We start from the raw sequence: 24,218 nt of genomic DNA on the forward strand, positions 1-24,218 counted from the left end.
GCCATGCTTGTTATTGGTGACTTCTCACTTGATACCTTTAAACGAGACATTATCATAGAGACAAGGAATTCGGAATTGAGGCGCATTTCATCATTGCATCCAGCATATATGGCCCTTCAATATCCACTTTTATTCCCATATGGAGAACGTGGATTCCAAGTTGGTGTTCTGTATAGTGGTCTAGACACCAGAAAAACAAATTCAAGAACACATATGACCATGCAAGACTACTATTGCTATCAATTTCATTACAAGTCTGGCCAACCAAATCCATTTCTGTCCTATGGGACATTGTCAAACCAAGCTAAGGTTGATGCTCGTGCCTGCATTGATGAGAATAGACTTACATACATTTTGCACAATCAGGATAGATTGCGAATAGAAAACTTGCAGGGTATATCAGATGCTGTTAGCAAAGGTTGCATAAATGGCGATGAAATGGGAAAAACAATTGTACTTCCGGCTTCACATATCGGTGGAAGACGATATATGATTCAAAATTATCATGATAGCATAGCCATATGTAGAGTCCATGCACCACCAGATTTTTTCGTAACATTCACATGTAATGCAAAATGGCCTGAAATTGTTGAAATTTTTTATCACTCTGGCCAAAAAACTTCAGATGCACCCGATATTGCTGTAAGAATATTCCATATGAAGTTGGAGGAGTTGTTACAAGACATAAAATCCGGTAATATATTTGGTCCATGCAAAGCAGGTGCGGATATCGTTCTGCCATGTTTTCATGACTAAAAAGTTTATTTAATCTCCTTTACTTCTTTTTTTCACATATTTGTACACAAACACTACCTACTAATAACAATTCCATTTGTAAAATTTTGGATGGTACGTTATTGATCATACTATGAGTACTGGTTTCTGTTCTATATCTTATGTTTATGTTGACTCCTTTGACATTTTGTTTATCAACTAATATTAATCATACTGCTCATCAACTGAATCATTGATCGAACTATAAACATTGGTTTAATATCTACAATATGTTTTAAAAAGGCTCGTTCCTGTAGCATTGTGTTTTTCCAATTGAGATTCAGACATAACTGTTTGCATAATACCGTCCATGCTGCTCATTCGCACATCTCTTTTACAAGTTTTTGTGATTAGCTTTCCGGAACACATTTGTTGACATCTTTCTCTTTGCTTCGTTGGTTCTTATGGCATTTTATTTTTCTTTGGCTGGAATTGCTATTGCATAATTTATACTATATTTTGTCAATTGCAATGTAATGGCCATTTTATATATAACATCATAAATTCCTTTTACAACAAGAGAGATATGCTATTACACACAATTAGTAACTAAAAACATGTTTTTTTGGTCAAATTATTGCTTATATTGCCTGTCCACAGTTTTATTGTTTAAATTAATTAAAGATACATACCCTCTTCTTCCTATGGGAGAATAAATAATGGGCTTACAAAACATTGACAACAGGTTTTTCATAGATATTTGTAGGATCACAATGGAAAAATATTGTTTGCTTACCTTCCCTACTAATATGTTGTTACTTTAGTGCACTCGCCACCTTAATTATTAAAATTTTATCCTTTTTCAACTCAACTTATTCTTTGCCCGATGCATTTTTGTACACGGTGGAGTTCCAGAAACGTGGATTGCCCCATGCACATATTATTTTCTGGGTTTCCACCAGTACTGCACAACCAACTACTGAATTTATAGACTCTTTAATCACTGCTGAGATACCAGATCCAGCCATTGATCCCTTAGGATACACTTTGATTGCGGAGCATATGGTTCACGGGCCATGTGGATCTTACAATCAGAGCTCACCTTGCATGAAAAAAAGTCAATGTTCAAAACACTATCCAAAAAAATTTCAAAATGAAACTGTGGTTGATACAAATGGATTTGCGGTCTACAAAAGATCAAACAATAATAGATTTGTTATGAAGTCTAACATCAAACTAGATAACAGATGGATTGTTCCATATAACTTGACATTGCTCAAGAAATATCAAGCACACATCAATGTAGAATGGTGTAACAAAAGCATATTCATCAAATATCTGTTCAAGTACGTGACAAAAGGTCCGGACCGGAGCAAACTATACCTACAACGAGTTTTAGATGGTCAAGACACTCCTATTGACGAGGAAACAAACACAAGGAATGAGGTCAAAGAATACTTAGATGCTAGATTCATATGCCCATATGATTCATGTTGGAGAATTCTTGGTTACGAAATCCATCGGCACTTTCCTCCTGTTACTAGATTGCCAGTTCATTTGCCTAATGAGAATTACATTACATATCATGCCAGCGCCAATATGTCACAAATCTTGTCACAAGAATTCGTACGCCGAACAATGCTAACAGAGTGGTTTGTTGCTAACCAATTACATGAAGGTGCTAGGTCTCTAACTTACCCTGATTTTCCATCCGAGTGGAGGTGGGACGAAAAAAAAAGATCATGGGAACAAAGACATAGACAAGGTAACATAGGCCGCATACACTTTGTACACCCATCTGCGGGGGAAAGATATTATCTTAGAATGCTTTTAATGGTTGCAAAAGGAGCCCAGAATTTTGAATCATTGCGAACATACAATAATGTTTTATACCCTAGCTTCAAAGAGACGTGTAGAGCTCATGGGCTTCTTGAGGATGACCAAGAGTGGTATAATGCCTTTGATGAGGCCGCTTCGTGGGCGACGTCCAGTCAACTCCGTGATCTATTTGTCACAATGCTTCTTTTTGTGAGGTAGGTGATGAATTTACTTTCTTTGAAAAAGTCTGGACGTTACTGGCTGATGATATTCAGTATAACACGAGACAAATACTAAATCATCCAGCCTATCAAATGAGTGATGAGGCCCTAAAAAATCAGCTGATAGAAGAACTCACTACATTATTCAGCAGAAGAGGAAGTCGAATACAGGATTTCAATTTACCAACTAGATCTGACTCACCTTGTTTAGTGAATTCAAATCGCTTTATTGATGATGAACTATCATATGACATTTCTATTATGCAAACTGAATCCGAAATGTTGACATCAAGATTAAATAATGACCAATTGCATGCATTCAAGACTATTACAGAAACTGTTTTGGCAAACAAAGCAGGCTTTTATTTCGTGTCGGGTTATGGTGGTACAGGGAAAACATATTTATGGAATTCCATCATAACATTCCTACGTAGTCGCAAACAAATAGTTCTATCTGTAGCATCATCTGGTGTGGCCTCTTTACTTCTACCAGGAGGACGAACCGCACGCTCTCGTTTTAAAATTCCATGTGAATTAGAAGAAACAACAGTATGTGACATCAAATGTGGCACGATGCTTTCTGAGTTAGTTCAGGTTGCATCATTAATAATATGGGATGAAGCGCTAATGACACATAGATTTGCTTTTGAAGCTCTAGACAGGTCCTTCCGTGATATCTTGGCATCTTCGTCACCTATGGCTAAGAACTTACCCTTTGGTGGAAAGGTTGTTGTTCTAGGTGGTGATCTCAGACAAACATTGCCTGTGATTGAAGGAGGCACCCGCTCACAAATTGTTAATTCAGCAATAATCAATTCTTCTCTTTGGTCTCATGTGCACATCCTGCATCTTACACAGAATATGAGACTTCTAATGCCATCGTTGTCACAAGAAGAACGACAAGAACTATCACAATTTAGCAAGTGGATGCTCGATGTTGGGGAAGGCAAAATAGACGCTACATCACAAGAAGGTGAAGATGAGCCAACATGGATAGAAATTCCACAAGACTTGCTCCTAATGCCTGAAGGTGACAAAATCGCTTGTATAGTTCATACTATTTATGAAAAACTCAATGAAAATTATATGAGACTTGAGTATTTAAAAAGTCGTGCCATATTAACTCCAACAAATGATACAGTTGACTCGATAAATGAGTACATTGTCTCTCTTAACCCTGAAGACGCAAAAGAGTATCTAAGTTGTGACAAGATAATCAAAGCACCCAATACTCATGAATCATATGATCTTTTATATCCTGTTGAATTTTTAAATACATTGAATGGGAACAGCTTTCCACAGCATCGAATAATTCTCAAAAAAGGTACACCAGTCATGCTTCTCAGAAATTTGAACCAATCAGAAGGTCTATGCAATGGTACAAGATTGCTCATAACTTCCTTGTGTGACAAAGTGATTGAAGGTCAAATTATGACAGGTATTCACAGGTCAAAAAATGTGCTTATTCCCCGTATATCATTAACACTGAAGAATACAAAATGGCCATTCGTTCTTCAAAGACGCCAATACCCTATAAAGGTATGCTATGCAATGACAATTAACAAAAGTCAAGGGCAAACACTTTCAAATGTTGGTGTATACTTGAAAAAACCTGTTTTCACACATGGACAACTTTATGTTGCCATATCAAGAGTTACATCTAAAAAAGGTCTTTCAATCCTTATTGAAGATGACTCAGGCAAATGCAGTTCTAAGACCCGAAACATAGTATACAAAGAGATTTTCACACGTATTGCTGAGCAAAGCTCCGATCAATAGCAAGACGTGTTCCTAATGTTATATATGTACATATATATATATATATATATATATATATATATATATATATATATATATATATATATATATATATACAGACCATTATATATATGATAGGTATGCCTTGTACCACATACATTATCAATCTTGTTATCCGCTTTATGCAATGCCAAATTGTATCTATCACTATACATTGTCAATGACTTGCTAAGCAGTTCTACTTCTCTATGTGCAGATATACCAAGTAACAATGTTATTCACACCTGTGGCAGAATTACATCCTCAATCTACCAATGTTGTCATAAGAGTGCGAGTGATCAGAAAATGGGAATTCCGAGGCGCAACAAATGATGGTCCTCTGCAACACATTAATTTGGTTCTAGCTGACGAGCAGGTACTACACTAAATGTTTCCAAAATTAATAACATTATGCAAGCCATTTGCACATATACTAATACTAGCTGACGAGTGCATATACTCGGAAAATCACATTTTATAGCCAAGCTATTCTAACATGCTTTTCATAGTTGCTTTGTATACCACTGGTATCAATTAATCGCCCAAGCTGTACCTCGAAATTACAGCAGCGAAGTAAACATTAACTTGGTATGTGAAGTAAAAAGGGATAGAGCAGATAGTGAGACATTAGCTATGGATACATCAGTTCAGAAAAAGAGTCACCACTTATTCAATATTTCTGTAATCAATTGAGCCCACATCTTGTAGTCAGAAATTTACATGGCAATGTTTCGTGCATGAAACACCTCTACTTAACGTAGTATCAATGCATAGCGCAAAGACCTCAGATTTCTAGTATAGTTCTTATCTGCCCAGGAGAGTGCTTAACCAACAACCTTGGGTCAGGATAATTGTTATTTCGATCCATCGCTGCGCTGTAAATGAGCTCATAAGATTCTGCTAGAGCTCTTGCCAAACCATAGCAAGCATTTGAACGTAATCTTGGAACCTGCAGTTACTCAAATTCAGGCAAAGGAACCTTCTGTTCCAGTCACAATGCCAAAGAATGCCTTCAAGCATCTTAAAAACATTTGTAGCGACGTTTCGATAATATCTGCCGTCTAAGCTATCTCTTCAATGTAATAAATACACTAAATAATTTAATAAATTTCTCTGTACATCTAAGCTATCTCTTCAATGTATGCAATTTCATGTCATCTATTCTTATTATCTTACTATATGATGACAGGGTACGCCCATCCACGCTGAGATTGCAGCCGCCCTGGCAGTTGACAAAGGCTCAATAATAGAAATTGAAAAAGTATATGAGCTCAAACGCTTTCGTGTCACGCCTTCCAGAAACTATTTTAAACCTGTTGACAACAACTTCATGATACAATTCACTCTGTACACTCAAGCCAAAGTTGTCAAAGATCCACCACAAGTGTTTCCCAGATATATCTACAAGCTCACATGCTTTGAAAATATAGAAGATAGCATTGACAATAGAACTTACTTGATTGGTAAGAAACATTTTGATAAATTAAAATACACTCACTTAGGTTACAAGGATATACACATCGTTTACAAGTAAATAATTTACTTATCCAATAATGTAGATGTCCTTGGAATGTTGACACAAATTAATCCTCCACATCCAGTTGGCTATAACAACTCAACCATCATCAGAGACATCTTCATCAAAAATACAAGGTACAAAATTCTCCTTTATGTATTACTACTGCAATCTTGCCACATAGAATGTGTGACAAGCACTATGAAATCTTTGCACCACTAATCCTTATATCAGATTGTGTATTCATACTAGCTATATTGTTCTTATTTCTTCAGTGACATGTCTCTGAAAATTACTCTCTGGGGAAATCAAGCATCAAGCTTTTCTATCAGTGATGTTTACAATCAAAGCAACAAACAGCCTATTGTCATACTGCTCGTTGGATTTCTTGCTAAACGATTCAAAGGTTGTGATCCAAACTTTTGAAAAGAACAATTGGATTATTTATTTCAATATGTATGATAACACATATTCTACATGTAATGTAGGTCAACCATACCTAAGCAGTACTGCAGCAAGTTCATGGTACTTCAATCCTGTAATTCCTGAGGCACAGACCTACTACAACAGGTAAACAAAATAAATTTTGGATACACTTCCTTCAATACGTGCGAATGATTCTATTTAATCTGGTTCTCTTTAATCTATATGCCCACATTTAACTGGTTCTCTTTAATCTAGTTCTCTTGAAGCAACATAAATCTGATTCTCTTTAATTTTATGCCCACATTTGTCTAATAGTTTAATAAGCTACAATCTACTACACTACCAGTACTAATATTTAAACTGAAATTGTAGATAAACATTTTTTTATCATTACCTCTTTATATATTACATTCAAACCAGTTTGGTCTCCCTTTTCAGACAATATTCAATGCTTACAATTATTTTTTAACTAAAACTAACCCACAGTTTCATTTTTTTTCTCTATAAAAAAACAAAGACAGTGCAAAAGAAAAAATCATCGCTGCCTATAATCAGTGTATACAAAAAAATATTTTTAAAGTAATGTTATGACTGGTTGTATTTCTTAGACACTCTTTCAGTTAAAAAAATTATACATGCTATCCTCTTTTTTCTAAAGCGGGTTACAAGACATCCTATTGTCTTTATTTTTTAAAAATAAAAATATTGTTCATACTGATAACAATTGTGACATCATTTGAAGGTTGCAAAACAATGACCTCCAGCTAATACAACCCACAGCAGCCGAAGAAGAAATTCTGCTTTCTCAACCACCAAATTTGGAACAAAAGACTGTTGAAGAGCTGCTCAACATAGATCCAGACATGTTTCCCGTATTTACAACTAAATCCTCATATGTTTCACTTATTTAATACATCGACAATATGCTTATCTAACTTGGTACATTTTTTCTCTCTTTTATATTGCAGCCAGAAGGCTACAGATGCACTGTTACTATCTCACGCATTGTGCAAAATAGCAAATGGTGGTACCCATCTTGCTCAAGGTGCCACAAATCTTCATCTCAAACTTCAACTGGATATCACTGCACATCATGTGGCTGCACAGATATTAACTTTAGGTAAATCTTAACACACACACCTGATTTACTACCATTTATTCCATCTTAATAAAGTCTTATCTTTACTACAAACTTAATTGCTGCTTTGAAATACTCATAATTTGAATTGACAGATACAAGCTCAGCTTCATTGCTACTGATGGGACATGTGAGGCAGAGTTCTTTTGTTTTGATAACATAGCCAGAAAAATAGTAGGAAAACCTTGTGACAACCTTGTTACAGCAGTTGCAACTTCTCAGGGTCCCCCAGCAGCCCTAGCCGCTATTGTGTGTCTGAAATTTACCCTTGCAGTTACCATCAATATGTCAGCCTACTCAGTCACAAATAGAGTATTCTCTATTCTGTCTATTTTAACAAACCATGGAAGACAGGCCTTAATACCATCTAACATGCCTAGCCATCCTCAGCAAGAGTTGGATACACAGGATGAAATACCTAGCCTTACAACCACACAAGACTCTCCAGCAACATCAATGGCGAAACTATCTACCTGTAGCAACGAAAGAAACGAGGTACAAAACTTCTTATTTTTCTTGCCATGCAAAATCTATTATAAATGTATCATTCTTTCATGCATACAACTTGATGAAGTCTATTCAACAGGCACGACGTGTTCTAATATATTCAGATATGTCACATGACATAGAGGTACCTTTAGTACTACTAAATACTTACTTTCCATACACTTACAAAGTTACATATCCATTACATTTTAATACCAGATATAAATTAATACAATCAATACCCACAGAATAAATAAACCAGGACAAAATGAGTTTCCACTTTGTTATATGAAAGTACATTCATAAAATTTATGCACTTAATCACAGGGTGATGCCCAGCGCATAAGTGAACTCAGCAATGAAGAGTTATCGTCGCCACCGAAAAGGTATGTATTAAAAAAATAGTTGGACATAATAACAGTAGCAACAACATCATTCTTTTAAATGCTAGATCTTATTTTCCACGCTAATACAACATTCATGATATTATATAGAATGAAACATGGCCACAGTAGCAAAGGAATACCAGATCTTACAGACCCCAAAGAGAAGAGCTCCTAGATCATAATCAACTTCATGAAGGTATAACACCATGTGCAAAACTTATTCATATATCGCAAATATATTTATACACAGTCAACATAATGTATTCCACTTACCCTTTTACGCAGCAACATTAGTACAACTCTAATGCTTTTTCCTCCTTTGTATACAGGTATTTACTTATTGGGCACCTATCAAGAGCACTATCACTTTTGGACAATGAATGCTTCTCTATAAATATGAACCCTATCAAGAGCATCATCACTTTTGGACCATGAATACTTCCCTCTCTCTCTCTCTCTATATATATGAACCTACTATTAGACTATTTGTGGATCTGTACATATTTACTTAACACCTAGAAGCACATTGTTGCTAAGTGTTGATGTATGATGCTTGAATACTACTTAGTATATATTGTAGTCTAATTTCACTCTACAACTGGTATCAACTATTAGGGGAAAACAATATTATCTACTTATATTTTGATTTCTTGCATACATATTGTATACTCATATCATGTTTAAATTTGTTTTACATATCTGGGTACTCACAAAATCGTTAAGCTATATATGATGACGCGCGCCCAGGCGCGGGCTAAACACTAGTTATTATTATTCGTAGTCCATTTGGCGATCCGACGGCCGGCAGAGCAAAGCAAGCAAAAAGGGGAAAAACTGTTCCGCCGGGCCGACGACGGCCGGGGCCGGCGATGGATCCTGCGCGAGGAGCGGAATTAAATAGCGCGTGACCCCCGAGGCGGGCAAATCTGGATGCTTCCTTCCGTTTCCACCTCAACCCGTCCCACCGCTCCCAGTCCCGGGACGTACGGTGACCCCACACCACACCACCACAACCCCTCCGTCCTCTTCGCGGCTGCGGTGCGGCCCCGGGAGTTCCTTGATTCGGCGGGCATCGCCATGGGAGGGCGTCGCTGGCTAGCTGTGGTAACCTGACCTCGCCGCTGCAGCTCTGTAGGTAGGTACAGGGTGGGCTCTCACGACCCTCCTGGCCTCCCCCCCCTCTCTCTCTCTCTCTCTCTCTCTCTCTCTCTCTCTCTCTCTCTCTGTCCGGATTTCTCCGCCGCTCTCTGCTCATGTGCCATGCCGAGGCGGAAAATTTGTGATTTTTGAGGGAATTAGGCGGGTTCGAGAGGGATTTTTTGTTTATTTCCTGTTCTACGTACCAAGGCGGGTGCGCCAGTGTGCCGAAAAGCTTCGGCTTTGATGGAATCCCGGTGCTCCCGCGAGCTCTCCCCCTTAACCGCTAGGATCATCATCCATCTATGCACCCAAGGCTTCTCCTCCGCCGCGTCCCCCCCTCCCCCGCCTCTCCAACCGCCCTCCGCCAAGTTCGCGTGGATGTGGATGTGGATGGGGAGTCGGCGGGCTGCTCTCCTTTTCCGCGCCTGCGCGCTTGTCTCTTCCCTTGTCGGATTATCGGGACCGGATAAGCTCGGCGAAGACCGTACCTACTGCCTAGCCTTGTTCTACACCGCGTGTCCTCTTCCATCTTCCCCCTCGCCGCTCGAGCTGCCAACTGTCCAGCAAATTCGACAAAATTCGTTCGCTTCTGCTTCTGTTTGGTCACCTAACCACTTCCTTCGGCTGCCAAAACGAGGTTCTTGTTTGTTTGATTGTTTCCATTTCATTAGCTTTGGCGTACAACGAAAAGAGAATGGGTTAGTTGGGTTTTCAGTGGTGCCACAAGCGAAAAGATGTTGCCAGTGCTTATCAATAAACAATGCCAGCTGCTTGGCTTTTGCTGAACATTTTTTTGCTTACAAATAAATAAATACTAGATGAGTAGAGAGCAAGCGGAGAACAAGGGGAGCGAGACGCCGCCTTGCCAAGTGTAAGCAACCGAGGGGAGAACGAGGGTGCGGCCGTGGCTTGTGGCGTTCGATCAGGATAAAAAGGTTGCCAACTTCGCGTGTTTCCCTCCTGCGTTTCCTGCTTAATTTAACTTAGGCAGCCCGGTTTCTCGCTTTGTGCCACCTCTTCTATCTCTTGTTACATGTGTGGCTTTCTTGTCATGGTTAGTTAGGCTTTCTCGGAACCGGTCCGGTATGTTGGTTTGGCAATTCGGGTAGACAAGTTTGAAAATGTTTCTTGTTTGATCCATTTCTGTGGCTGCACCTGTGTCCTGGTTTAGACTTTTGACTGACTGAGTAACCTAATTTTTTGCCTAACTTTTTCCTCTGCAGGTAGCTAGTATTCCAGAGGTGATTTCTCCTCTCCTGATCGACAGAGGGCAAATCTGGTTCGTGACCCCCCAGTATCATATCAGAGAGGGCCACGGTTTTGCTTATCAATGTGTTAGGAGTTAGGACCAAGTACTGGAGCTATTTCGTGGTTCCGATGGAGTCTAAGTGTGTGAACGACCAGGACACCTTGATCGACCTGGAGAGTGGCAACGGCACTGCAGTGATCAACCATAGCAACGACCTGGAGAGTGGTTGCGTGTGTGCGTGCGCCAACGGATGTCCGAGGGATGACAGGAACAACCAGCACATGGACTGCTCTTCACCGGCTTCGGACGCCGTTGCTAGAAGTGGAGACGACAGGAAGTCCGAGGGGGAGGAGAAGCTGGGCCTGGGCCTTCTGGACAGCTCGGGAGGGGACAAGGCGAAGAAGAAGCGGTCGAAGAAGAAGCCGCCGCGGCCGCCGAGGCCGCTGACGCCTACGCCGCTGGACGTCTCTGACCAGAAGCTCCTCAACGAGCTGAGCGAGCTTGCCGTGCTGAAGCGGGCGAGGGTCGAGCGGATGAAGGCCTTGAAGAAGATGAAGAACGCCAAGCAAGGGTTCTCGGGTGGCAATCTGTGCCCCCTGATCGTCACCGTTATCTTCTGCGTCGTCATTCTCTGGCAAGGTATATAGATCCCGTTCACTGTTAGTGGTCTGATGTGCTGTGTCTGTATGGAACAACCAAAGTTTAAGCCTCTTGAATAAAAGATTTGACTCACACCCCCAACAACTCAAATGGTTGAATTGAAGCTTTCTGGGGTCGGCTATATTGATAACTGCCATTTTTTTTTTGGTTCGATTCACAAGTCGATATATGCTTGGATAATACGTACTCAACATGGAGATAGTTTAAGATATGATCAACAATAAAGCTAATTCAGCAAAGGAAGTTGGACTCTTTGGTAATGTCGGTTCTTTGATCTGAGTTGTAAGCATGCTATGGCTTGTGCAAACACTGTCAATTTTTTTTTGTCCCGAAAGCTTCAGAACATGCACTACCGCCTATTGAGCGAGTATAGCTAGCTGTCGTGATCAGTCAAACAATGTTAGTAGTCAAGAGTTCAGTTTACGGAATCAGAGAACATTTGCTCAGAACTTAAGCATCTGGATTTCGCAGGTTTCTTCTCGGGACACGGGCCGGCGGTGAGCTTCCATGGATCACCGGAATCGTCGATCAGGGGGACGCGCAGCAGTCTGATCTCCATCAGGTTCTACAAGAACCATTCCAACACGAGGCCACCACCATTCAGCGAGACCACTGCAGCTCCCGAGTAAGCGAACCTTTCGGCCCAGCAAAGCGATATTTGCATAGTCAGAATGAACCTGGAACTGCTCGTCGCAACCTTTTTTCCCCCTTTAGCAGCAGAGCATCTTTACATTAGAGTTTCCGAAACCGCCACATGCTTCCTTCGCCTGAAGCAGCTGACCCTAGTGGTTTCCTCAACCTTGTTGCAGTAACGTAGTAGAGACCGGTCCGAGGCTCAGGAATCGTAACCAAGCGAGAAGGCTACTAGCTCGGTGACCCGATGATTATGGCGGCGGCCACACCTCAAATGAAAGAAGCTCGCCACATTTTGAAGCGTCGCCGGCGCTTCGCTTCGTCCTCCTCGAGGCGCCGGCCCCACCCCCCCGCTCCTTGGCTGCTGCTCCTTGGCTGCTGTAAAAAACGAGTGGACTCCTAGTGTGTCGTGCGCTGGGTAGTGAATCTGTGTTGGCCATGGCTCTAGCGAAGCGTAGAGAGCAACGAAAGCAAGCGAGCGAGCAAGCAAGCAAGCTGTCTGTCCGTATGTGTCTGGCATGTTACAGTAATAAAAGGTTTGCGCGCAATAAATCAGAGAGCTGATCTGAATCTGACCCACCCCGTTGCAGTGCTGTGCTGCTGCACTTGCTCATCGTTACTGATTTGCTGAAATGTGGCGTGTTCTTGGTTGTGGCCGGCTGGGCTGTTCTGTTCATACCTGCTAGAGGATGGCTGGAAGTTTTTCATTTCAAGACTTTGAGCTATAGATTTCACTCAGCTCGGAACCCAGCTGCTGGAGTGAGTGAGATGAGGTCCAGTCCAGGAGAGCTGCGCACACAGGCTGTAGATCTGAAAGAGAGCCTGTAGCAATGGCGCTGCAGGTTTTCGGTTCCAGAGATGAGGTGGCTCTATCTACCTGGCTGGGACACTGGCCAGACACGGTTCAGATCAGATCCACAGGTTCTTGTCGCCCTGTGTTGTTGTGCTCCTGTTTTCAAGTGTCGCCACAGTAATGGAGTCGCACATGGCGTTTGCTCGCTGGTGGTGGCCCGGGACCGGGATGCGCGCGCGCAGCGCAGGCACAGCTGCCGGGACGACGCGTCCGCGACACGCTTGCGAGATGCGAGTTGACCTGCGCAGGGTGCGTACACGTGCGCGGGCGCTAGATCTCCGCGCGTTGACTTGTACTGCGCTGAGGAGTTAGTGAGGATCGCATGGTGCGCATTGCTTGCTACCTGTCCCTAGGCTAGGCGGACGGACAGTACGACTGGTGAGCAGGATGGCGGTGAAACGCGTCTTGTGATGGCCGCCTCACTGCAACGAGTTGACTTGTTGAACGGCCTGGATTGAACTGAAGCCAGTGTGTGTCTAACTAATTTATGAGTATATTATTACATGTTACTCATATTTATAATTTATTTTAGACTAAATAGGATTAGATGGCTTCTAACTCAATTGATTGTACTAGTACAATAGTTGGGAGCCATCTAGTCTTATTTGGATTAAAATACATAGGAGCAATAATATGATGAAATTATTACAGGTACGTCTGGATCGGGGTTGTGCCTCGCCAGCCCCACTATGGGATCCGCCTCCGAACTTGAAGCGTATGGACTATTTAGAGGGTATTTGGTTTGATAAAATTTATTTTTTAAATTTGGTGAAATAGTCTAATTTTTTATGTTAATACTAACTAACTATGAGCAATAAGGTGATGATGAATCAACTCATTACATTCTACAAACCAAACAAAAAAGAGAGAAGTAAGAAAATGATGGATCTAGGCTGACGCATAGTGCTTAGGCACTCATGAGGTGTTTTGGTTCACCTAACTAAATGTTGGTATGTGTTACATCAAATATTTGAATGCCAGTCACATGTATTAAATATACTTCAATTACAAAACTAATTGTATAGATAAAGATTAAATTGTGAGATAAATTTATTAATTCTAATTAATCCATAATCGGCAAATACTTGTCATAGCACCACGCATGAGCAATCTATAGACTAATTGAGTTTAATAGGTTCATCTTGTCCTTTAGTTCCCGTCTTCGTCTGTATAATTAGATTATTTAATATTTCTAACTAGCATCCACAGTAGGGATTAAAATTTAGTGGCGATATCCAGACACCCCCTTCAGTTAGGATGCTATGCTTTTGAACAGTAGTGGGGGTGAGCGGGTGAGGTTCGGTCCAGATTGCCATCTTGTTGGTGACGGCCTTCACTCTTCTCAACTCTAGTTGGGATTTGGGAATCATCCGGTACTATAGACAAAGGCACAATATACATTTTATTCCTTACTCATAGCCCTGAGTTGTTACTTCGCAATATTAATGTGAAATTTACAACGGTGTCGTTTCCCTTGTTTTCAGCTGATGGTCGAATAGGGCACATCTCTTCACTTAGCTCTGGCAGCACTCTTCTGCGCCTCCAGCTTTTTGTATATTGTGTCAATCTCAGACTGCATGCAAAAGACGCTGGATTAGAACTACTGAAAAGCAACAAATTGTCTTTATTTATATGCATTCCATACCTGGTAATAGTTCAGCATATTCTTTCTCTTCTTCTTCATTGTTGCAGTCACCAAATCCCTCTCGATGTCAAAAGGCACAGGATCCAACACTACGCCTTTGATGTACTCGAAGCCTCGTAGCTGATTTGCGGCATGCAATAAGGGTTACCATATATAAAACTATAGATCTGAAATACAGTGAAAGTTTGAAACACAAGGAGTCTACAGAACTAAGATGTTTTCTCTTCCTGTTTCTTGTACAAAACAGAAACAAGCTACATTCAATACTACATTACGATACTTTAAGGTGAAGAGGTTTTTTTTTTGGGTCTGTCAGAGTAAATAGATGACCGTACCTTGTTCTTCTGCGCAACGGCTGCCAGCTCTTTCAGGATGTACTCTTTGAGTCCTTCAAGTTTGCAGATTTCATCAAAAGAACCCTTGTAGCCATTGGACTCTGCCCACTTCATTGTGTTTTCTTGGTGTGGATTGACTACTGCAACTAAACTTGATCTGAAACTGTCCCCGTATACCCAGATCTAGAAAAAAAAATGACAATGTTAAATGCTGGCCAATATTCCCTCTTAATTCAGCCATATATACTATAGCCGCTGAATTAGTTTACTTACATCTTCAACGAGTGGAGGGAAGCCATAAACTTTCTCCAGGTACTCAACCGCAACATACTCCCCTTGCGACAGCTTAAATATGTTCTTTTTTCTGTCAATCACCTTCAAGATCCCGTCTGGGGTCATCTCTCCAATGTCACCTGAAAATAAGTGTGTTTGAGCATTGTATTGTGGAACCTTGCCTACTTTTTTTTAAAAAAAACAAACCCTCATTAAATCGAGTATTCACCTGTATGAAACCACCCATCAACGATGGCTTCGTTTGTGAGTTCTGGACTTTTGTAGTACCCAGCGAAGAGGGATTTTCCCCGGATGCAGATTTCACCACGCGAAGGAACGCCGAGTGGATTATAACCCATCTCGGGCACTTCTTCCAGCCGAATTTCGGTGTAGGTGGCAGGCACACCAGCGCTTCCGACCAGGGCCATGTCGTCGATGTAGCAGACAGTGCTAGGTCCCAGTGTTTCTGTTAAACCTGAGCAGCAAAGGTCACAGAATCTACCCTCATACTGGTTTCTTTTTTAATTGAATTGGCTAATTGGCATTTACGGGTCAGGGAACTGGAACTGGATATATGGATTTCTGAGAAGTTTCTGCTTCTAGCTATAAAAACATGGCGCAAGCATGTGCAAGTGCAATAAAGCTAAATACTTATTAATTAAAACACAGTAGCTTGGTAAAAGTTCTCTCAAAACTAGTATCTGTGATGAAAAATATGAAATAGTGGTTCAAACTTCAAAGCATAGAGATATGACAAGGACAGTAAAAGGGAACCCTGGAGTCAATCTAGACAGTACAGTTCAACGCAAAAGTTTAAGACAATTTAATCCACTGATACACTTCAACATTCGTTTCAAAAAACTTATACACTTCAACACGTAATTGATGTTATAAGCGATTTACTCCATTTTGTTACAGTTTAGTTACAGAATTAATTTGAAAATGTAGAAACTGTCTGTATGCATTACCATAGCCTTGGATGAAGTATGCACAGGTGGTCACTCTCATGAACTCCTCGATCTCATTACTCAACGGAGCCCCTCCTGAAATCAGTAAGCGAAGACGACCTCCAAGCCTTGCCTTGACCTAAATCATAACAAGAAGTGCCCGGCATAGAAATTATAAGTGCTGCTTCCACTGATATTTTTTTTTCTTTCTTTCTTTCTGCAGAAGTAGTAATCTGGCTGTATACGTTTATTTTGTTCTCAGAAGGTAGGTAGATATCAGGTCAAAGAAGCATGTAACCTTGCGAAAAGCCAGCATGTCCGCGAAAGGTGAAGCGGTTTTGTGCGAGTAGCCTGCTTTCATGCTTGCCAGTTTGCTGAATTTCAAAAAAAAAAAAAACTACAGTAAGATATAGTCGATTTGCAGCTAGAAGGAGCTCAGAATGCATGCCAGACAACTTACCGGTTGTACAAAGCATTAAAGATGACCCTTCTTAGAGGTCTGAGTTCCGCAATGGCCTTCAAGATACCTAGAGCCATTCATATAAGGGGTTATTTTCGTTAACGAAATTTGAGCTTAGTAGTTGATAGAGATGTTCTTATTTCACTACCTTCATAAATCCTTTCGTACACTCGGGGCACCCCAACCAGTAGAGTCGGCTTCAGCTCCACAATGTCGTCCCTCAAGGCATTCAGATCCTGACAAGAAAGCAAACATTTGGTTCCTGCTTAATGATTAAGGAATGATTACTTGCATGATTAGAGATGCTAATGCAGTGGGTTCTCTCACTCCGTGGTAGTAGCCAATTGAGGCCCCTTTGTGAAAGAAATACTCTTCGATCATGCGGTCAAGGATGTGAGCAAGCGGGAGAAACGACAGGAAGACATCATCTGTTGTCATCTGATCACATGAAGGTATCAAGTTAGTATTCAGCCATGCATCATATCATATAGAACAGAAAACTGTTATCAGATCATGCTCAGGTTTCAGTTCAGTGTAGGATGTGGCTGACCTTATCATCAAACTGGTCCATGAAGAGGTCCACCCCTTTCACATACATGGCGTGGCTTTCATGGGTCAGCATCACACCTTTGGGCTGTCCGCTTGTCCCACTCGTGTACATGACAGTGCAGATGTCACTTGCTTGCGGAGGGCAAGGTTGACGAGGATTATCCTTCCCCTGAAACCCAGTTCCAAAGCATCACTTGGTTACAAATATAACCATCGTAAACATTACATCGCTACAAAACTGACTCTGAAACCTGAATAGGTTTGTCTAGATGTTTGTCAGTAGGTTGAACTGTAAACGACCAACAACCAATGCGCCTACCACTTTCAAGAAATCGTCCCAGGCATACATTTTGATCCCAATTTGATCCGCTTCTTTGTTCTGTTCAGTTGTCGCCGAAGTGAACGCCACCAATGCTGTAACCATGTCCATGTGCTGGATAATGATGTCTGGAAATATAATCTTTCTAAACTACAGATGGACCCTTTTTTTTTTGACGCTGCTAGCTTACCTTTCAGTCTCTTGGCAGACTTGCAGTTTGGGGACAGTATCTGCAGATGAGAAGATCTCATGTAGTGTCAGAATTTTACATGAAAGATCCTAGAGGTAGCAACATGGACAACACTCATTTTGAACCAGACCTCTTTTATTTTCTTGTCCTGTATGAAGACAACATCGATCTCGGCATGATCGATGATGTAGTCGACAGCTCCCGCACCTGTATGCCATGGAAAGGTATTGGCTCTGAATTTCTAATGCCTTACATTTGATTCCTTATTAAAAATAAAAGCGTATGTGTTCCAATATCTTTTTATTGTTTGATCTGAATCATTCTATGACGTGGGTGGTGGGCCTACGATTCAATGGTCTCCCACACTTACCTAAAGTATCGTACAGTGGGACACAGACTAGACTATAGCCATTGCAAGCCTGCAGAAATCATTTGTGGATTAACACAGTTTATCCAGAAAAAGATCTGACGGGGAGAGTTAAAAGCTTAAAATTCATACAAGTCACGGCTGGCAGTTTACCTGCATTGCCACTATCCACTGAGGACAGTTCGCTCCGTAGATCCCCACCCGGGAACCCTGGTACAGTACAGTACGAGAGCCAAACAAAGAAGCATCAGTTCGGTCTGATCCATCGCTGAAATGTTCTAGGACCTCTACGAAATACGAAGACGCGAGACCAGTTTATGCTCTTACTGGCTGCACTCCCAGCTTCTGCAACGCAGAGCCTGCTTGCAGCACCTCGTCGTAGATCTCCTTGTATGATTTCCACAAGTAGGGCCCTGGCTAGAAGGCGGAAACGTAGCGGTTTTTACCAGCCATACAGATGGAAATTGTAAAGCTAAGGAAGACCTGAACTGATGTAGAACACTACTCATGGTGCTGTCGTTTAACCCAAGTTTGCATACCACTCCATCTTTGAACGGACGCCATCCGAGCATCCGGTTGTCGGCATACTTGACTGCTGCTACCCTGCACAAGTGCATATAATATAAAATTATAAACACACCAACCATCACCAAGATTTTTCTGAGCACTGTATAGATAATCTACGTGTGTCTGATATTTTACAGATTCTGTAACTGAAAAATCCAAAGAGCAATAAAGAAAAACAGAGAGAGTAGCTAGACGTGCGAGCGAGTTCTTGGCTGTTGTTTCAGCCAGCCGCCGTGCGTGTCTTACTGTTACCTGAACACGTCCCATGATGTCTTCATGTCAGGCTCAAGCTGCGGGAACCCATCCTTGGCCAGAACGCTCCGGAACACCGGTCCGACCGCCAGCCGGCCGTCCTTCCCGGGCTTCCCGTCCTCCACTTTGATCGTGAAGGTGTTCTTCGGATTCGCCTCCATCTCTGATCAGCGTGGCTCCGGAGGCCCTGAACGTCCAGAACTGGAAAGGTTAGCTCGTCTTTGGTTCACTTCAGTTGCTCCATTGGTTGTAGCATATAAAGCCCCAAGCAAGAGGATCAATTTGAGCTACAGCTATTCGTACAGAGAGAGGGAGAGAGAGAGATAGAGAGAGAGAGAGAGATTACAGAGAAGGGAAGATGGAGGAGGCAGAGCTCTTGAGTCGAGTTGAGAATGAGCTCGCTCCGACGCCCTGGCGATGGGAGGGAGAAGAGAGGCCTCTTCCTTCCCTATATATGCGGTATGCCGAGGGCAAGGGTGCCATGGCGAAGAGAGGTTGTGTGCGGATGGAGGAGAAGTGTTGGCGGGGGCCCGGGCCCCACGCTAACCAACCGAGCGCCGCTGCTGAACTGGAACTTCTTAAGCCCATGTTTAGCGAGAGAGAGAGAGAGACTTCCAAGGATTAAGCTTAATTTGTGTGTGCGCTGAGCGCGTGAAGAATCGGCCTTTCTCACGGAGAGAGAGGTGCTACATGACGCGTCACCTCACCACGCGGGCAGAGGGAGGAAGAGGAGGAGGGTGAGGGTAGTTGGCCCGAGAATAACTGCTGCCCTGCGTCTCCCTTTCCCTTGCTACAGGATATCGGATATCGTTCGCTGCACCTTGCTGCGGCTTTTCAACTACGGCTGTCACTTATACAATATTTTATCTTTATAAATTACAGCTTCAGTAGCTACTGCTGTATTCCAGCCGAACGTGTTTCTGTTCTGCTAGCTCTCAAGGTTTACCGCCGTTGTTTGTAGATTGTTTGGGCCGTGGAATTTGGATCATACAGTGCCTGCTGGCCATGTATAGCTCTTAAGGTTTACAATATTTTAACTATTACCAAGTACCAAGAGCAACATGATTCGCTTTCTAGAATAATGCCTAATAACTAGTAATAGTAAATATATGTATATATATATAAAAAGAAGAAGCATGTATAGCCTGCCCCGGTTTCAGGGGAAACCGAAGGCGGCGAGATCAGAGCGCAGAAGCGTACAAAAATCCATTTTTTTAACAAAAAAAAAAGAGTAGCACGGACAGCATGACACGAGAGCTTTCTGAACGAGATCGAAAGTGACCCCATCCATCTTTTCTACAACAAAGGTTTTTCCAGACATGGCCGACAGAATTCTGAAACCCCAGGTTTTAATTACCGGCAGGCAAGCAGGAGGGGGGGTTCTTGCACGAAGACGATGGGTCGATGGCTGTCCAAGTCCAACAGGCTGAAGATCTGGCTGCTTCTGCTGATTGGTGCGCTCTCACAATCGACGTGCCTTTTCTGGTTGGAAGGTATGGTTACTGCATTGCATGGGCTTTTGTTGTTGGGTATTTCTGCTTTCTGTCTAGTTTGCTTGCTGCTACCTTTCTTTTTCTTATTAACGCGTGGTAGTACCGTTTGATAATCTTCATTTTTTATTGCTCTCGATCTGTATGGTTCATTTTTTTTATTTCGCGCCTTCCTATTTCATGGTCAAAGGATTTGTCACCACGACGGCCTATTAAATACTAGTGTCCTAATAAAACTTGTTTTTTTTATGTCACTATTAAGTCTGGATCAACCAATTGCCAACTTGACATGTCTACTCATTGACTGAATCGTGTTTTTTTTCTTCTTCTTCTTCTTTCAGTTAAGATTCTGAATTCAAACTTGGAAACTGATATGGGTAATGGCTCCACCGGTCCACCCACGCCCAACAAGGGCATCTAAAAAAACAAAGCATGAAATCAGTTAAGCTGTGTTTAAGCAATTAAAACTTGTCTTGTTTTCGAAAAATAAACAAAAAGAGAAGCCCCCTGCTGCGGTATACACATATATCAGACTCTTCTGTGTGTCTTTACAAGATAAAAAAAAAGAAAGAAACGGATATGTTCATTTTAACGCGGCTGCGATTAGCTGCTTCTATTTCTGTACGAAAAAAAGATCTCTAGTAACAGCAAGAGCAAGTCAGCAACGCCCATCCATAATCATGCCCCCTCGTATCATGAGGAAACATTCATACTAGATTGCAGGCTTGCAGCAGCAACATGGCAATAATCCCTGGCCAGTTCTTGGTGAAACAGTGCCATTGATGCTCTTGCTTGGTACAAACTTTATGGTGCTAGGCTGCTAGCTTGGGGTGTATGCATATTGGACAAAGATGGGCACTTGCACGTACCGATGGGCGAGCATTTATTTGGCTGTTCGTGCATATTCGCGTTAAAAGTAATAATTGACGTTTTTTTACAAGGATTTGTTTATTTATTTATTACAAATTGATGCATGGTATGTTACGTCACTTCACTGTGCACGTACTAGGATGGATTTGTGTGCTCACACTACCGGAATCCGGGTCTTTGCCGAGTGCCGGAGTCTTTGCCGAGTGTTTTTTATCGGGCACTCGGCAAAGACTGCTTTGCCGAGTGTCGCCCTCGGTAAAGTCTTACGCTCGGTAACGAGACAGTTTATCGAGTGCAGGACACTCGGCATAGCGAAGCACTCGGCAAAGAGCCCTTTGCCGAGAGGCAAACACTCGGCAAAGACGGCTCTCGGCAAAGGGCCGTTAGCGTCCGTCTATAGTTGACGGCCGTTAGTCTTTGCCGAGGGCCGAAAGCAGACACTCGACAAAAGCAGATTCTTTGCCGAGTGTCAAATAACTGGCACTCGACAAAGGAGGTCTTTACCGAGTGTCTTCTGTGGACACTCGGTAAAGCATATTTTTATTTTTTTATTTTGGTCACCAAACTTTTTGTGGTATGTTTCTACACTATGTAGACATACACGTACCATTTTGGGACAATTATAACTGTGTTTTCAATATCTAGTAGATTTAGTTCGTTTATTTGGATTTCTTCGGAAAATTCAGATTTGAACTGCAGGTCACTTGAAACTTGGAATTCAGATTTGAACTGCAGGTCACTCGAAACTTGGAATTCAGATTTGAACTGCAGGTCACTCGAAACTTAGAATTCAGATTTGAACTGCAGGTCACTCAAAATTCAGATTCCCTCCAGTTGACCCTGCTCTCTTCCATACTCCTGTGAGTATCAAAATTGTAGTTAGATGTTGGTAATACATCTGGTATAACACATGCTATCTCTTCTCTGTGCAGGACCAATCTGGGGCGGCATCCAACAACCCTCCGGAAGGGTTCAGCTCAACGCAGTACCAGTCGAACCGCCCATCTCCATGAGTGTTATGTTTTCAGTGTTTAGACTTCAGAACAACTTGTGTAGAATACTTATGTTTGTGTTTGATACTTATGTCAGAGCTTGAGACGTATGAGACTTATGTTTGTGTTGGATACTTGTGTTGAACACTTATGTTTGTGATGGATATTTATGTTTGTGTTGGCTATTTATGTTTGTGATGATATCTGTGATGTATATATGTGATATATATATGTGATATCTTTTGTTTGTGTGGATGGAATATAAAAAACAAATAAAAAAGGTGCCTACTGGTCACTTTGCCGAGTGTAACACTCGGCAAAGAGGTGCTTTGCCGAGTGTCAGGGCCATAGCACTCGGCAAAGAACCAAGACCTGGGCACCGGTATAGGTTCTTTGCCGAGTGTAATGTCTCTGACACTCGGCAAAGAGGCACACTTTGCCGAGTGCCGTACGTAGCACTCGGCAAAGAACCTGACATGGGGACACTCCCTGACGGGTTCTTTGCCGAGTGTCCCAGGTGGCGGCAGACACTCGGCAAAGGTAACTCCTTTGCCGAGTGTCACATGGGACACTCGGCAAAGACGCGTCTCCGTCACCCGTTGCCGTAACGACTGCTTTTCTTTGCCGAGTGGTCACTGGCACTCGGCAAACCTCTTTGTCGAGTGCCCGAGAAAAAGTACTCGGCAAAGAAAGCTTTACCGATGCACTGTTTGGCGAGCCTTCTTTGCCGAGTGCGACACTCGGTAAAGCCTTTGCCGAGTGTTTTTAAGGCTTTGCCGGCACTCGACAAAGGCGGCGATTCCGGTAGTGTCAATCGATTTGTCACCCGCCACCGATACGGTACAAGTAACAATCGACGCGAGCGACAATTCATTTGGCTTTTTTTACAAGTTTAACCAGCTCGTATTATTCATTTCTTTTCAAAAACTAAAAATAAAAAAATAAAGTCACACTTAAAGTATATCATATTCTAAATGTGATACATCATAGTAAAAATTAATAATAATTATGAATTTTTTAATAAGATAAGTCAGTTAAATTAAAAAGTCAAACGAATTATAAATTAGAATGGAGAGAGTATTAAATAATATCCAAAATATAGGTGAATTAGGTTCTCTAATTTTTCTTCCAAAAATTAAACCTATTAGTAAGTTCAATTTTACACTTTAGTTTGATTCCAACCATCTCCTCTTATCTCCCCTATTCGTACTTTCTATTCATTTTAAATATCTCCCTCTTTCTTTCCTCCCTATTTTTCCTCTTCTCCAACAATTCCCCCTATTCATCTCCTCCTTTTTTTACACTTTAAAAGAGTTATTTGACTTTTATACATCAAATTTTGAAGTTTAAAAAATTGAATAATATTTGTAGTACTGTAATACACATTGTTATCAGCTATATAAACTTGAAAATGATTAATTTCATAGTTAAAAACTCTGATTAGTGAAATGGGGAAAATTAGAATCCCCTCTGTGAGGGGAAATTTTCTCCTCTGAGAGCACCTAGAGGGGGGGGGGTGAATAGGTGATCCTGTAAAACTTAAGCTTATAGCCACAAAAAATTGTTAAGTGTTAGCACAATAAATGCCAAGTGGCTAGAAAGGAGTCTCAACAAAACACAATACCACAAGAGATCAATCACAGAGATGACACAGTGGTTTATCCCGTGGTTCAGCCAAGACCAACGCTTGCCTACTCCACGTTGTGGCGTCCCAACGGACGAGGGTTGCAATCAACCCCTCTCAAGCGGTCCAAAGACCCACTTGAATACCACGGTGTTTTGCTTGCTTTTTCTCAATCCCGTTTGCGAGGAATCTCCACAACTTGGAGCCTCTCGCCCTTACAATTGAAGTTCACAAAGAACACAGAGCAAAGGGGGAATGAGCAACGCACACAAGACTTCAAAAGATCAGAGCAACAACACGC

At 41.8% G+C, this 24,218-nt stretch overlaps 3 protein-coding genes and 2 long non-coding RNA genes across 7 annotated transcripts; 4 read left to right on the forward strand and 1 right to left on the reverse strand.

The window, feature by feature from the left end:
- Positions 1–1,929: 1,929 nt before the first annotated feature.
- On the forward strand, positions 1,930–4,482 carry LOC118473516 (ATP-dependent DNA helicase pif1-like). Its single transcript, XM_035963254.1, has 2 exons — positions 1,930–4,292; positions 4,444–4,482. The coding sequence occupies exons 1-2, from the start codon at positions 2,847–2,849 to the stop codon at positions 4,480–4,482; spliced, it is 1,485 nt and encodes a 494-aa protein (XP_035819147.1). The 5' UTR covers positions 1,930–2,846.
- Positions 4,483–6,563: 2,081 nt separating this feature from the next.
- On the forward strand, positions 6,564–7,763 carry LOC103641341 (uncharacterized). Its single transcript, XR_560258.2, has 4 exons — positions 6,564–6,636; positions 7,235–7,364; positions 7,461–7,612; positions 7,726–7,763. It is a non-coding gene; the product is annotated as an uncharacterized lncRNA (long non-coding RNA).
- A 1,540-nt stretch (positions 7,764–9,303) lies between these two features.
- Positions 9,304–14,973, forward strand: LOC100276554 (uncharacterized). Of its 3 annotated transcripts, none has more exons than XM_008663507.4 (4): positions 9,304–9,637; positions 10,866–11,530; positions 12,023–12,176; positions 13,689–14,973. In XM_008663507.4, the coding sequence occupies exons 2-4, from the start codon at positions 11,020–11,022 to the stop codon at positions 13,747–13,749; spliced, it is 726 nt and encodes a 241-aa protein (XP_008661729.1). In that variant the 5' UTR covers positions 9,304–9,637; positions 10,866–11,019; the 3' UTR covers positions 13,750–14,973. The 3 variants fall into 3 exon arrangements, with proteins under 3 accessions (XP_008661729.1, NP_001143787.1, XP_008661728.1); NM_001150315.3 differs by lacking the exon at positions 13,689–14,973 and adding an exon at positions 12,361–12,759 and having other exon boundaries at positions 9,425–9,637; XM_008663506.4 differs by lacking the exons at positions 9,304–9,637; positions 13,689–14,973 and adding exons at positions 10,379–10,577; positions 12,361–12,763.
- On the reverse strand, positions 14,416–19,347 carry LOC100279270 (uncharacterized). Its single transcript, NM_001152291.1, has 20 exons — positions 19,288–19,347; positions 18,942–19,128; positions 18,662–18,725; positions 18,450–18,539; positions 18,276–18,332; positions 18,126–18,174; positions 17,886–17,962; positions 17,756–17,795; positions 17,566–17,660; positions 17,248–17,415; positions 17,025–17,135; positions 16,846–16,933; positions 16,698–16,764; positions 16,536–16,611; positions 16,259–16,376; positions 15,520–15,765; positions 15,291–15,430; positions 15,018–15,200; positions 14,683–14,802; positions 14,416–14,610 (listed from the first exon to the last, which is right to left on the reverse strand). The coding sequence occupies exons 2-20, from the start codon at positions 19,100–19,102 to the stop codon at positions 14,548–14,550; spliced, it is 2,013 nt and encodes a 670-aa protein (NP_001145763.1). The 5' UTR covers positions 19,103–19,128; positions 19,288–19,347; the 3' UTR covers positions 14,416–14,547.
- On the forward strand, positions 18,973–22,521 carry LOC118473564 (uncharacterized). Its single transcript, XR_004853191.1, has 3 exons — positions 18,973–19,150; positions 20,305–22,161; positions 22,234–22,521. It is a non-coding gene; the product is annotated as an uncharacterized lncRNA (long non-coding RNA).
- Positions 22,522–24,218: the final 1,697 nt, after the last annotated feature.

The sequence above is a fragment of the Zea mays genome, chromosome 10, assembly GCF_902167145.1.
Source record: "Zea mays cultivar B73 chromosome 10, Zm-B73-REFERENCE-NAM-5.0, whole genome shotgun sequence".
Taxonomy (NCBI): domain Eukaryota; kingdom Viridiplantae; phylum Streptophyta; class Magnoliopsida; order Poales; family Poaceae; genus Zea; species Zea mays.

Bases quoted from the DNA above. Each gene is read 5' to 3' on its own strand.
- LOC100279270 (NM_001152291.1), bottom strand. From the start codon at position 19,102: ATGGAGGCGAATCCGAAGAACACCTTCACGATCAAAGTGGAGGACGGG. The intron at 16,934-17,024 runs GTGAGAGAACCC...CTTTCTTGTCAG, and splicing joins CAATTGGCTACTACCACGGA to GATCTGAATGCCTTGAGGGA. The intron at 15,431-15,519 runs GTGAATACTCGA...ACTTATTTTCAG, and splicing joins TGATGGGTGGTTTCATACAG to GTGACATTGGAGAGATGACC.
- LOC100276554 (NM_001150315.3), top strand. From the start codon at position 11,020: ATGGAGTCTAAGTGTGTGAACGACCAGGACACCTTGATCGACCTGGAG. The intron at 11,531-12,022 runs GTATATAGATCC...TGGATTTCGCAG, and splicing joins CGTCGTCATTCTCTGGCAAG to GTTTCTTCTCGGGACACGGG. The intron at 12,177-12,360 runs GTAAGCGAACCT...ACCTTGTTGCAG, and splicing joins GAGACCACTGCAGCTCCCGA to TAACGTAGTAGAGACCGGTC.
- LOC118473516 (XM_035963254.1), top strand. From the start codon at position 2,847: ATGAGTGATGAGGCCCTAAAAAATCAGCTGATAGAAGAACTCACTACA. The intron at 4,293-4,443 runs GTATGCTATGCA...TCCTTATTGAAG, and splicing joins GACGCCAATACCCTATAAAG to ATGACTCAGGCAAATGCAGT.